This window comes from Rosa chinensis, chromosome 1 (genome assembly GCF_002994745.2).
Source record: "Rosa chinensis cultivar Old Blush chromosome 1, RchiOBHm-V2, whole genome shotgun sequence".
NCBI classification, from domain to species: Eukaryota; Viridiplantae; Streptophyta; class Magnoliopsida; order Rosales; family Rosaceae; genus Rosa; species Rosa chinensis.
In genome coordinates this window covers 40,874,117-40,887,260 of record NC_037088.1, presented here as the reverse complement: position 1 = coordinate 40,887,260, position 13,144 = coordinate 40,874,117, and the positions used below count along the sequence as shown (strand labels likewise).

The 13,144-nt window shown below is 36.3% G+C and overlaps 2 protein-coding genes across 4 annotated transcripts; one reads left to right on the top strand and one right to left on the bottom strand.

The window, feature by feature from the left end:
• Positions 1–2,258: 2,258 nt before the first annotated feature.
• LOC112174856 (nucleoside diphosphate kinase 1) lies at positions 2,259–3,596 on the top strand. The gene is made up of 3 exons (XM_024312687.2): positions 2,259–2,407; positions 2,788–2,836; positions 3,013–3,596. Exons 1-3 carry the CDS (start codon positions 2,357–2,359, stop codon positions 3,357–3,359), a joined length of 447 nt encoding a protein of 148 aa, XP_024168455.1. The 5' UTR covers positions 2,259–2,356; the 3' UTR covers positions 3,360–3,596.
• Positions 3,597–4,863: 1,267 nt separating this feature from the next.
• On the bottom strand, positions 4,864–10,572 carry LOC112174841 (ELMO domain-containing protein C). Of its 3 annotated transcripts, none has more exons than XM_024312673.2 (9): positions 10,083–10,572; positions 8,789–8,898; positions 7,706–7,774; positions 7,438–7,553; positions 7,287–7,341; positions 6,547–6,667; positions 5,931–5,978; positions 5,763–5,857; positions 4,864–5,475 (listed from the first exon to the last, which is right to left on the bottom strand). In XM_024312673.2, the coding sequence occupies exons 1-9, from the start codon at positions 10,168–10,170 to the stop codon at positions 5,473–5,475; spliced, it is 705 nt and encodes a 234-aa protein (XP_024168441.1). In that variant the 5' UTR covers positions 10,171–10,572; the 3' UTR covers positions 4,864–5,472. The 3 variants fall into 3 exon arrangements, with proteins under 3 accessions (XP_024168441.1, XP_024168430.1, XP_024168436.1); XM_024312662.2 differs by having other exon boundaries at positions 4,864–5,479; positions 10,083–10,568; XM_024312668.2 differs by lacking the exon at positions 10,083–10,572 and adding an exon at positions 9,840–10,000 and having other exon boundaries at positions 4,864–5,479.
• Positions 10,573–13,144: the final 2,572 nt, after the last annotated feature.

The following is a 13,144-nucleotide window of genomic DNA, read 5'->3' as shown; positions in this document are numbered from 1 at the left end:
TGAGAGGTCGAAGTTAAAAGCACTTGTGACAATAAATGGAAGCCTTCTTTGTGAACGAGACTCAAAAACACATCTCGATAATAAAAGAAAAGTTATTGATGAAATTTAAACAATTACATATAAAAAGTTAAATGTGGTCTCTTTAAAAGATTTGCCCGATCTAAACAAGTGAAAAAAAAAAAGGGGAAATTACTGGTCACTCCCTGTACTTTTAGGGCGTCGACAGTTCAGTCCCTGCTATCTTAATTTCGACAAGTTACTCCTCAGACTTTCCAATCTCACACAATTTGGTCCAAAATGACTATTTTGCCCCTCCCTTCCTCTTTTTGTTTTTTATTTTTCTCTCCTCTCCCCTCCTTTCTTCTAAAATTCATAATTAATTCATACGAACTCCGATATTTGCGTTCCATATATGTACGAGATCGTATCGATGAGCTCCACAACTTTTATGAAGAAAGTTTTTCCAAATTTTGTATGTATAAAAAGTCAATTTTCACGACCGCTCCAAATAACATTCGTTTTGAAAATCCACTTTCTTCTAAAATTCATAATTAATTCATACAAATTCTGATTTTTGCGTTCCATATATGCACAAGATTGTATCAACGAGCTCTACAACTTTCATGAAGAAAGTTGTTCCAAATTTTGTACGTATAAAAAGTCATTTTCACTACCCCCCTAAATAACGTTCATTTTGAAAATCTCCTTTCTTCTAAAATTCATAATTAATTCATACGAACTCCGATATTTGCGTTCCATATATGTACGAGATTGTATCGAGGATCTCTACAATTTTTATGAAGAAAGTTTTTCCAAATTTTGTATGTATAAAAAGTCAATTTTCACGACCCCCCCTAAATAACGTTCATTTCAAAAATCTCTTTTCTTCTAAAATTCATAATTAATTCATACGAACTCTGATATTTGCGTTCCATATATGTACGAGATCGTATCGATGAGCTCCACAACTTTTATGAAGAAAGTTTTTCCAAATTTTGTATGTATAAAAAGTCAATTTTCACGACCGCTCCAAATAACATTCGTTTCGAAAATCCACTTTCTTCTAAAATTCATAATTAATTCATACAAACTCTGATTTTTGCGTTCCATATATGCACAAGATTGTATCAACGAGCTCTACAACTTTCATGAAGAAAGTTGTTCCAAATTTTGTACGTATAAAAAGTCATTTTCACTACCCCCCTAAATAACGTTCGTTTCGAAAATCTCATTTCTTCTAAAATTCATAATTAATTCATACGAACTCCGATATTTGCGTACCATATATGTACGAGATCGTATCGAGGATCTCTACAATTTTTATGAAGAAAGTTTTTCCAAATTTTGTATGTATAAAAAGTCAATTTTCACGACCCCCCCTAAATAACGTTCATTTCGAAACTAAAATTGATACAAAACCGAATTTCTCGTACAACTACTTATGAAATAGTCTCAATATTCATAATTCAAATATTTGATATTTCTTGGGTTGAAATGTGCATAATGAGAGAGAGTGTGTGTGTGTGTTATTTTGTGGTTGGGGGGGGGGGGGGTCGTGAAAATTGACTGTTTATACATATAAAATTTGAAAAAACTTCCTTCATAAAATTTGTAGAGCTCATCGATACGATCTCGTACATATATGGAACGCAAAAATCGGAGTTTGTATGAATTAATTATGAATTTTAGAAGAAAGGAGGGGAGAGGAGAGAAAAATAAAAACACAAAAAGAGGAAGGGAGGGGCAAAATAGTCATTTTGGACCAAATTGTGTGAGATTTGAAAGTCTGAGGAGTAACTTGTCGAAATTAGGATAGCAGGGACTGAACTGTCGACTCTCTAAAAGTACAGGGAGTAACCAGTAATTTCCCAAAAAAAAAATACCACTAACAGCAACAACATCATTGAACCACTGTTGTCCAACTTCTTTCCAAAACTTGATGCCATCTGCCCTCAAAGTTTCTCTTGCAAGTGCATGAGCAACTTTGTCACAGCTCCTTGGGATTTTCTTCCAAATGCAAAACTTCAATAGCTGACCTAAATTTTCATAGATCATCATATATTGGGCCTTCCATGGTAAGCCCAAGTTCGGTTTCCAATCCGGAACAAAATCCAAATTTTGAGCTAGACAATTATTGGGCCTCCACTTCCGTGGCCCTTGTAAAAATTACATTTTGTCCTGAAACGTGGCGAGAAAATCTAGCGAATATTCCCCTAGCGAAGTCGTAGTGTTAGGGTTTTGTACAGTTGGGGTGGGTGTGTGTATATAAGGCCGCTCTATCGCTCTACTACCATTCAGTCTCATACCCTCAAAACTCAGAGCAAGCAAGTGGTTCCTAAGACAAATCATTAGTCAAATGGAGCAGACTTTCATCATGATCAAGCCTGATGGCGTTCAGAGGGGCCTGGTAATCATTCTCTTTTTGTTTTTAATCAATTGTTTTACTGTTTGTATAGTTAAATCTTGCAGCTTTAGTCAGTCTATCATCTTACTGTTCAGATTGTATCTGGGTTTTAGTTTGTTTGTTTATAGATTGGTTCTTTGTGTATGAGTTGGATGGTTATAGTTATGCATATGGTGTTTGATTTGTGTGAAAGCTTTGGAAAATCAGAGGAATTTTTTGCTTTTTGTTTTTGGGGAACTGTAGATCTAGATAAAGTTAAAGTAATTTGAATTGGGGTTGCAGATGCTTGCATGTGATGAATGTTCAATCTAATTTTGTGGGCTTCATTGAATCTGTAGTTATAAAGTTTTCAAATTTTCTTAAGAGGTTTCTGTTTGTTTCAGATTGGTGAGATTATCAGCAGGTTTGAGAAGAAGGGTTTCTCTTTGAAAGGTAACTATCAATTCGGATAGAAATTTAAAGTTGTCTTGTGTGTTATGCACTTGTGATAATTTGAAGTGTATTGTGTAATAAACTTCAAAATGTTTTGTTTTGTATTAGGGTGCTTAGTAGTGTTGGATTTTTATTATCAGGACTTTGTTCTTAATAACCTTGTGATTTGGATTCAGGCTTGAAGTTCATCACTGTGGATCGTCCTTTTGCTGAGAAGCACTATGCAGACTTGTCTGCAAAGCCCTTTTTCAGTGGATTGGTTGATTATATTGTTTCTGGTCCTGTTGTTGCTATGATCTGGGAGGGTAAGAATGTTGTGTCAACTGGCCGAAAGATTATTGGAGCCACAAACCCTGCCGAGTCTGCCCCTGGAACCATCCGTGGTGATTTTGCTGTTGAGATTGGCAGGAATATCATTCATGGAAGTGACGCAGTTGAGAGTGCGAGGAAAGAGATTGCACTGTGGTTCCCTGAAGGCCCTGTTCACTGGCAGAGCAGTGTTAGCCACTGGATCTATGAGTAGAAATTTGGCTGCCTCCAGATGCTGCCAATGTTCCTTTATTTTCCATTCTGCTTTGGTTAACTTTGTTAGTTTTGGTTTCTGTTCAAGTCTGGTGTTGCCTAGTATGGCTGAGACATATAGCTTGTTCTAGTGCTTCTGATTGAGTGTACTACCTACCTATTTAAATGAGTTTGATATGAAGTTTGATCAAGTATGGATCAAGGGTTGTTAATTCGATACAACATATTAGCCACTGGATCTATGAGTAGAAATTTGGTTGCCTCCAGATACTGCCAATGTTCCTTTATTTTCCATTCTGCTTTGGTTAACTTTGTTAGGTTTGGTTTCTGTTCAAGTCTGGTGTTGCCTAGTTTGGCTGAGACATATAGCTTGTTCTAGTGCTTCTGATTGAGTGTGCTACCTACCTATTTAAATGAGTTTGATATAAAGTTTGATCAAGTATGGATCGAGGGTTGTTAATTCGATACAACATAGCCGTGCGAATTAATTGTTTTTGACTTGGAGTTTGTCTGATTGATACGAAATTGCGCTAAAAATTTCGTAAAATTGATAATTGATCGATAAACTATCCATTTCCTTGAGATTTGCTCGGCGATGGCAAGCCCTGCCTGTTGCCTTGAGATTCTTTGGGTAGAAATCCAAAGGTTCCGTCATTCCATTCGTATCGTGTTAAATCGAGGCTTGGTGCTCAATTATCAAACGGAACATTCTTGAAAAGAAAGGGAAAATGAACCAGAAACAATATGCTCTTCTGATAAGGAGGAATGTCTTTTTTTCCTAATGAGGTTTCGGGAACCTATTGGTCAGTGCAGATAAATCAGTACCTAACCCTGCCAATGCGCAGAATAATATGGACATGACCATATCTATAGGTAAATTGCCTTTTCACCACGCAAACAATTTTCATTTTGGACCAAAGAATTGGTGGTCTTATTCATCTACTGTGCTCAATTGTTATTAGATCTAAATTATAAGGTGGATAATAACAAGGTGACTGAAATTTATTCATTACATCTAAATCGAAAAATACAATTTCTAAGCATAAAAATACTGATTAAGTGAACATGATTAGACGTTAAAACTCACCCTTTTTTTCTTTTTTTGGCACTCATCCCACAGGTGACAGGTCTAAAGACAAACGTCCAGTTAAATACTACGCAAGGCCAATTGCCTTGGGGTATCCATGCACCCAAAGAAAATTTTCAGGGCCGAAAATTACTAGGGCAAAACTAGAAAGTTCGGAGAGTTCCTACTGCTGCTATAGGTGTACCGAATCAAATCAAGAAAATAATTTTTTTCTTTCGCCACTAATTTTTAGATATATTTTGTGGCATCAAGATTTTCATCAATAATTGGTATGGTTACAGTACCTGCTTAAGAAGTATTGACATACCAGGCTCTTGCAACAGATTGACATTGACAACCCTTTGTTAAAAAAAAGAAAAAAAAAGGGCACTGGCAACCAAAATATAAACTCGTAATGGCTGAAAACAAGAACTCCGCATAATGAAAAGCAGCACTTCTACCTTTATTTTTTCAGGCAAAAATACAAAACTTCAAACGGGGCTTTCAAGTGCACGATTTCGTGCTCACAGATTATCAATTATCAGTTATCAAATAATAATATTTCAGAAATCACTCCAAAAGTTAAAAGCCATAACAGAATCCCATACCACAATCCTAGGCAAGGTATCATACCTCTACATATGTTTGAAAACCCCCGTGGGCCGTGGGATGCTCTGGTGATCTTACGCCAAACGTATGAGATTATATTTTCTGTATTTCAAACCTGAATCAAATCAACACTTGGTTCCGCCCTCTTAACAAACTCTGAGAAACTAAAATCCAAAAACCATTTCCGGGAATCTTATGACAATATGCTGACTTGCAGAAAGCAAATTTCAGGGGGTTCGGGTCATGTACAAACACCATCATCCAGTTAGAGAAATAACAGTTGTCGACGATCATGTAACTAGTTGTGACAGACCATTTTAAAGACTCTAGAAGAAGCTTCTACACTATCGGGAAAGTAGGCCATATGAGGGCAAGTCTTCCAGCCGCGCTACATCTTCAGACAGAAGCTCTTTTTCCAATTGCCGGCGTGTGGACTTCATCACTGTCTGTTAGGAACACAACATAATGGGGGCAATCATGTTAGCAAAATAATTTTCTATAATCGAAATTCTCAAAAACTGTATAATCACCGAACCCAAAAATCAGTCTCCCAGGTTAAAACACAAATAAAGTTTATCGGACTAGAGGATGCAGTCAGGAAGTCATTATAACTAATGAGGTTTTCCCTAACCAATATCACAGCCTTTGGTAAATTAATTTTGACCAGAAGGATATATAATCACTTTAACTAAATACAGACAAAGGAATGTTGAAAGGAGGTCTACATACATTGAAATCCATATAAGAAGCACGCATAGAAAGCCATTGATGGTCCATTAGCTTGAATGTGATGCAATATATAAGGTCAAATGCTGATTCATTTTCTGTCAAGAAAAACAAAGGAAATCAGTATATTGAGTATTATCACAATAATAAGCCTAGTTAAAGACAAGTTACCTGCAAGAAACTTCAAGAAAATTGCTCCCACCAGTGTTCGCGGTTTAACTGCACATAAACCCCAAAGGTAACTTATGAAGGGCATTTAGAAAAAGAAACCTATTATTTAAAAAAAAAAATATATATATATATATAGACACACACACACATATAATCCTATAAAAAATTGTGCAATGGACCCTAAACAATTCTGCATTTTCAATTTACAGTACCCCTCATCTAACCTGATACATGGGAAAAATTGAACAAATTTCAATAAACATGTAACTGAAGCAATTTAATTAGCCACACATGTTGTTGGTACTTTGTTAACAACTCAGGTCCAACTCCAGTATGTACCCCAGAAGGTCTTAAAATAACAGGCACAAACCAGAGACAGGCATTTGCACGCTCAAAATTTTAATTAAAAGGTGAAAGCAGATTCTGCATTGCACTGTGTTGAAAACAAGTTCATCAAAAACAACAAGCGATAAATTTTGAGCATGGCACTGTGGGTTGTAGCTGACTACAAACACCATCGTATCTGATGTCATAAATCACAAATTCCTGAAAGACTATCATTTTGGGAATGTAATATTCTTCGAAACAAGCTAAAGATAATCAAGGAAATACCAACCTGCTTCAAGATCGAGCATCTGAATAAGCATGAATGTAATATTAACACCAGCAACAGCAAATGGGTATTCCCACACTGACCTATCACCTTCTTGCTTTCGAAGAAGATCCTGGAAAGATTTCTACAATGAAAGTTTTAACTTTCAATGAGACACAAGATGCTTATAAGATAGACCAAATGTAGTTCCCTATGGGGACTGCATCTTTGAAAGAACCAAAAAGAACTTGCACAACAGACCCAAGCAAGAACAGCCAAATAGACGCATTTTACCGCACAAGCGCAGAGTGAGAGAAAAGTAGGCTCGTAGCATAGAAATGAAGACACGGTAAGACCAGAAAAATAATCAGAAAGTTCTAGGAAGATGGACAGAAACAAAATCCAATGCTGATATCAACAGCCACAGCACATAATGTCTGCCATATAATGAAATTTTGCTCGCTAGAATTATAGGTGCAATTTCAATTCTCTTTTAGTGTCACCTTTATAGCTTCCGCGGGGGAGGGGGGGGGGGGAACTTTTTTGAGAAAAAAAAAGGGGGATAAACTTGAAACACTACATAAAGGCTTTTCTAGTTCTCTTGCTAGCAGATTACGTACCACCTTTGAATGTTTTCTCCAGGTTTCACCAAGAGATTGCATGCAGATAGATACCTTTTATTAACTTGTATTTAAGTCAGTTTGACTAAAGAACTGTTCTGGTTCAAAACACAGCATACATGTGTATAGAGAGAGGGGACATACCGGGAAATTCCTAGCAAAGAACAACAAATTCTCCAATGATATAAAACCACCACCCCTACGGAAAATTACAATATCAACAATGAGTAAACCAATACAAAGGAGAAACCGGGAGAAAATGCTGTTCAAATCACGCAGGAGGTACTGGATCTACCTAAAATCTGTTGACGGATCCTTTCCTTGCCATCCCATTTCCTTCCATTGCTCAGTTATTAAACCATGAAGTTCTTCTTCCGGAAATGCAGCTCTCCACAAGGCCCTCAAAGCTTCCTGGGGTGTATTAGAGATTTAGACAAGAGTTTATCAAATTATGTTAATGCACTATTTGCACAGCTGAAAAATTAAAACTCATGCAAATCCACCCACAAAGACAACAGACTGTCAACACTCTCATTAAGGGTAATCCATGAAATAATATACACCTGGTGCTCTGGGACTGAGCTGTCATAAGCAACATCTATCCGGCTTTGTAGTTTCAGCAGGCATTCCTCCTGACAGAATTTAAGAAAAAAGAAGAAAGAAACTCAGGAAAATCATACCATGGACATATAATTGATTTCCAGAGAAGCAAATAATTTGATGATTGATGTAGAGACAGGTTGGCAACTAAAGCAAATAAAGCTGAACCAAATAACAAAGTTACTGGATCTTGTATAACTCCTCCAATTGTTTATGTTAGATAGTTCCACCATTACATATAGCAAAAGGCAAGGCACAAAACACAACCCAATTGGCATAAGAGATGTAATTTTCTGATATTGCAAATATTTGTTATGGCCATAGCAAATTTAAAATATTAATGTACTCAAACAATTCAAGGGAATGTATATGACTATTGCAAATCCCTCAAAGCCTCCCGCTCTTTCCATAAACTGGCACCCAAAAGAAAAATATCAGAAGTATTCGTATTACCAATACTGATGACAATAATTTACCGCAAATGAACAGCAAAAAGCAGCACTGCTAAATTTTCTGGATAAACCACTAGACCACCAGAAATACTAGACCTTGGTTTAACATAACAAATGTCCATTTGTAGCAAGAACGACCTCCTGATATTTTTAAACACATCCATCGCACACATATATTTCCACCCTCATCAAGTAAAATCAAAACATCAATGTAATCAGGTTAGCCTCCTTAAGATTTTTAAACTACCAGCCAACCAAAAATTTGGTGCAGACCCAGACTAAAAAGAAGTAAAGAAACATAAAGTAGGAATTCGTACATCCACATATAGTCTTTGCATGAACAATCAGTGTGATAATAAGCAGGAGTTATCAAACTTGTCGGAAAAAAGAAAAAGAAAACGAAAAAAAGAGGAAACTGTAAGCTTTCCATTATTGAAATTTGGGTCTTAACAGTAATCATTGGAGTAATAACAACAATATCCCCACTAAATACAGTTCATTTTCTTCGATCTAAGAACTTGTATCTAAAAGGGATATACTAAAAGCATGTTATCATACACAGATACAGTTTATCTAATTACAAGCATGTGTTACCTGGGCAGGGGTTAGATCAAAGGAAGGACGAGCATCACTCTCTCTTCTCTGTGCACACACACAAGAAAGTCCTCGGCCAAGCCAAGCTGCTGATCCTGCCACAACCTCAGCTGTAACAGATAAAAAAGAAAAGGAAATTAGAATTTGTAAATCCTTATAAAAAAAAACCAGGCATATACTGCTAATGGTTTTATGAAAGCTTATCAGCTCAAATCATCAACTAATATTTATATTTCTATATCTCCCAACCCTAGAGTTGATACCCAACTACACTGCAACACTTCAACCTTACTAATATGAATAATGTGGCATAACAGACAATGGTTTGCAAGGTTTCTAGGACACAACAGATGTTAAGATCTGCAAAATGTTTCTCATCCACGCCAGCAACCATAGTTGTCAACTTCACAGATGGAGCAGCTAGACTAGTAAATAGCAGGAATTTTATACATACAAGTAGTAGCGGAACAAAATATCTTCTAGTGTGAACTGAAACTGGAGCCCTACACTTACAAGGATATTCACAGAAGTAGTTCTAAGTACACTGCAATACAACCGTAACTCTATCACAAATTGATAATATCAACAAGAAAAAAAAATTCAAAAATTGCTCCAGATTTCATAAAGTAGCCGAAGATGTACAACTCTCTGGCTTCCAATCATTAGTACCGTAAAGCATAGCATTAAAGTTTTACAAAAGTAGATAGAAAGTTTGCAAACAGAATACAACAGGATGTAGCAGGAAAAAGCAAACTCAAATTTCGGCATACAAACACTATTGATGAACTGATCCTGTGGCAGTTTTGCTTAAATTTCTCTACGTTTCGGCTCGAAAGTGTCCAAATAATTGAAAACTAAAGTTCGATCACAGATTTTCATCAATTATTCAAAAACAATCAATTCAATTAAAACAAAGCACGCATAAGTGAGAGAAAAAGCAACTGTGACAAATCAGAGCTTCAATTCAACTAAACCTTGCATAAAACATCATATAAACTACAGAAATGAATTTTAAAAATAAACAAAAATAGAGAAAAATCCAATACAGCACCCCAGCAATTTATAATATCGGAGAACATCAAGTCGGTGATATAATTCGTCTGACAGTCGGAGCTGAACAATTTGAGTACCAGATCTACGTTCCGATTTTTACTTTTTGTCTAAAAATGGATAACTGCTGAAGAGTCTAAAGTCTAGAGAGAGAAAAGGCTTTTCTAAAAGAGAGAGAGAATCAGCATTAAATAGAAAAGCGAAGAAGGAAGGAGGAGAAAAAAAGGAAGAGACAAACTAGTACCAGAACTTGAATGGCAGGTATTGCCACGACCATCGAGACCTTGCGAAATCCTCCTCACCGCCACGAATGAGCCTCCTCTATCGTCCATAATACTCCTCCACTACACCATAACAATACTCCACAATCCCGATCAAACAAACCAGACCTCTCTTCTCGCCGGAACCGGAAATGCAGCCGGAGCCGAGCCGCCGTGAATCGCAGTAGTGGAAAAAGAGCGCGAACCGGAGCTTCTCCTTCTTCGTCTACGCAAGACGAACGCGAGCTCGATCAGACGGATTGAAGCGAAGAGAGAGAGAGCGAGGTGGTTTCTTGGATGAATGGGAGAGAATCTTGAAGAAGAAAAAAGGCTAGGGTTTGAGGAGGATCTGGTAGTGGGATTCCATTAGGGAGAGTCAGTTACGCAGCTCTGTTTCTCTCTCTCTCTCTCTATATATCCTCTCTCTGTGAATGAAGCACGAGTTGGATGTGGTGGCGTTTGCGTCGTTTTCTTTGGGTTGGGAGAGAGAGAGAGAGAGAGAGAGCCAAACGGAGGTTATGAAAAACAGAATTTTTTTTTTTTTTGGTACAAAACGAAAAACAGAAATAATTACATATTAATTTCGGGTATTTAATTATAATAATAATAATTATTATTATTGTTATGAGGAAGCCGGCTGCTTTCACTTTCTCTCTGCTCTCCGAGTGTCCGTCGTCAAATTCTTAAAAATCCGTTTCGGGCATTTTTTTTGTTTTCGAGAGTAACGGAATCGGAAGTGTGATGGTGACAGATAATATTTTTTTTTTGTACTTTTATTTTGGGCCGGTATTTATTATATACTTTCTTGAAGGGGAAATAAAAAGAACAAAAAAATATATATTTGACGGAAATTCTTCTACCATAATTACCAATCGATGATACCCACAAAAATGGATTGGTTTACACGTAAGAAAGTATCATTTGAAACTCATGTGTATAGACTTATGTGATTGGGAAATTATTCTCTAACATATTTAGCTCTAATATGCGTAACGGTCCTAATTAGAATGTCGAACGACTAGATTGGTTTGGATTTGGTCAATTAGAGATGTTGACGCGAGCAAAAATTAAGGTTGTTTCCGGGAGTGATACAGGGTGTCGTAGCTATGAATTTTTATTTATTTGTACACGTAACATCCAATAATTGAGCAGTCGAATTAATCTAGTTCTCGACCACCTCATACCAAAACTTTCTCCTCCTTTCAAAAAAAACTTTCTCCTCCTTTCAAAAAAACCTTTCTCCTAATCTACATATGATGTAAATGTATGTTAGTTATCTTATTTTGTTCAAAGAACCTAATATCATTGTATTTTAAAATGACAATATTATACGTTCATTTTTAATGTATTGAGTGGTCTATGTTGCAAAATAATATATATTTTAAATAAATACTACTCAAATTTTTAATGGATCACCATGACAATCCAAATTCTTGGGGTCCTATTTCAAACCCTCAATACCCTTCGTAACATGTAACTCTTGAAAACAAGGAGCTCTCAAGGTATGCACGCTTATGCATCTTCAATTCCTTCTTCTTAACTATTGTCCAGAGATGTAACAACTAGGGCAAAGCTCAACATCAGCCGATGCTTTAGCACTCACAATTTGACCGCGACCATTATTAGAGATGTTATAAACTCACTTTGAGGCATTCTACTACTAATGGAATCCATTAGATCACGAACGAGTAACCAACATTCAAAAAGTACTACAAGCTTTATGTTTCTTTGTTTTTGGTTTTATCTTTTGTTGTTTTAGAAGACAACTACACGGTAACTATCAAGCGTAAGTTTCGAGTCATCTCAATAGGTCCTAAGAGGTCATTAAAGACCCATTAAAGCCCTAAGAGGTCCATAAAGTTTCCTACTATATTGAACCAATCAGATAGAGGTCATTAATCAGCTTCAAGGCTTCGAGTCATTTTATTGAATTTGTATACATTTCTGTGTTATTCCTAAGAATAACATTTGCTTTTCCTTCCTTTTCTTTTGTTTTCCTTCTAATTTCTCATTATAACACTTGCAATGACATAGTTTGACCTTTATGAAAAAGAGAAAAAGAGACCCTTAAAAAAGGAAACTATAAAAGAAAACTTTCACATGGGTTGTAGCCAAGCGTGGAACCATGGCATGATGTAATGAATTGATTTAGGCAAAAGACCCTACCAGGGCCTAACATCATTTTGTAGTTTGCTTCCACTTCCAAATTGGAGCAATGGTCCACACGCATGGGCCTCCAACAATTCAACAAAGTTGATATATCCTCACTCAATCTTTCTGTCGTGGTGAATTTAGTGTCCATATAAATTCCCAAAAATCTTTATTGGCACATTTATTACTAGGCATCTTAGAGCAACTCCAACAGCTTCTCTATAATTTTTGTATTATAGAGAAGCAAAAGTCAAATTTAGCCTATTTTTCTTCTCCAACTCCAACAGATTTCCTAGTTTACAGTAATCTATAAAATCTCCATATTCTTCTTTAAAATTTTGGAGTTTGCTGTAAATATAGGGAATTTGGTTTTCTCTCTCCTCACTTTCCCTAAAATAGAGATAGTTATAGGGAATCTGTTGGAGCAAAAGAGACTTATTTTTCCCTAAAGTAGAGAAAAATCAAAATATAGGGAATCTGTTGGAGTTGCTCTAATTTAGACTCTTGGTTCAAGTTTTTTGTTTTTGTTTTTTTAAAAAAAATTTTGGACGACAATGCAACTTCTCATCCCACTCTGATGTCAGTGAGATTTAAACTCATAACCTCTACGATGTTAGTTAAGCTAGTTAACTAACATGTCATGGTTCACCGACCTCTCGGTTCAAGTTTTTAGAAGAACAAGAACGGACGTCTCAAGCAAACGACAAGTCTTACAAATCAGGCAATATTTGTCTCATGGTTGCTGAATGGGGCGGCATGCGAAGGTTGTAAATGGTAGCCATGTCATTGAAGCTAGTTTCAATTGCTAGGGCTTGAATGTGCTTTTTAGGATCGTATTACTTGTCGGTGAACTTTTTATGTTGTTATACAAATCAATGAGTTTGTGGGTATGTTG

What these genes read in the sequence shown, in the direction of transcription:
- LOC112174856 (XM_024312687.2), top strand. Translation starts at nt 2,357, where the DNA reads ATGGAGCAGACTTTCATCATGATCAAGCCTGATGGCGTTCAGAGGGGC. An exon ending in ATGGCGTTCAGAGGGGCCTG is followed by an intron (nt 2,408 to 2,787) that starts GTAATCATTCTC and finishes TGTTTGTTTCAG; the next exon opens with ATTGGTGAGATTATCAGCAG. An exon ending in GAAGGGTTTCTCTTTGAAAG is followed by an intron (nt 2,837 to 3,012) that starts GTAACTATCAAT and finishes ATTTGGATTCAG; the next exon opens with GCTTGAAGTTCATCACTGTG.
- LOC112174841 (XM_024312662.2), bottom strand. Translation starts at nt 10,170, where the DNA reads ATGGACGATAGAGGAGGCTCATTCGTGGCGGTGAGGAGGATTTCGCAA. An exon ending in GCTCAGTCCCAGAGCACCAG is followed by an intron (nt 7,554 to 7,705) that starts GTGTATATTATT and finishes AATACACCCCAG; the next exon opens with GAAGCTTTGAGGGCCTTGTG. An exon ending in GATCCGTCAACAGATTTTAG is followed by an intron (nt 7,342 to 7,437) that starts GTAGATCCAGTA and finishes AATTTTCCGTAG; the next exon opens with GGGTGGTGGTTTTATATCAT.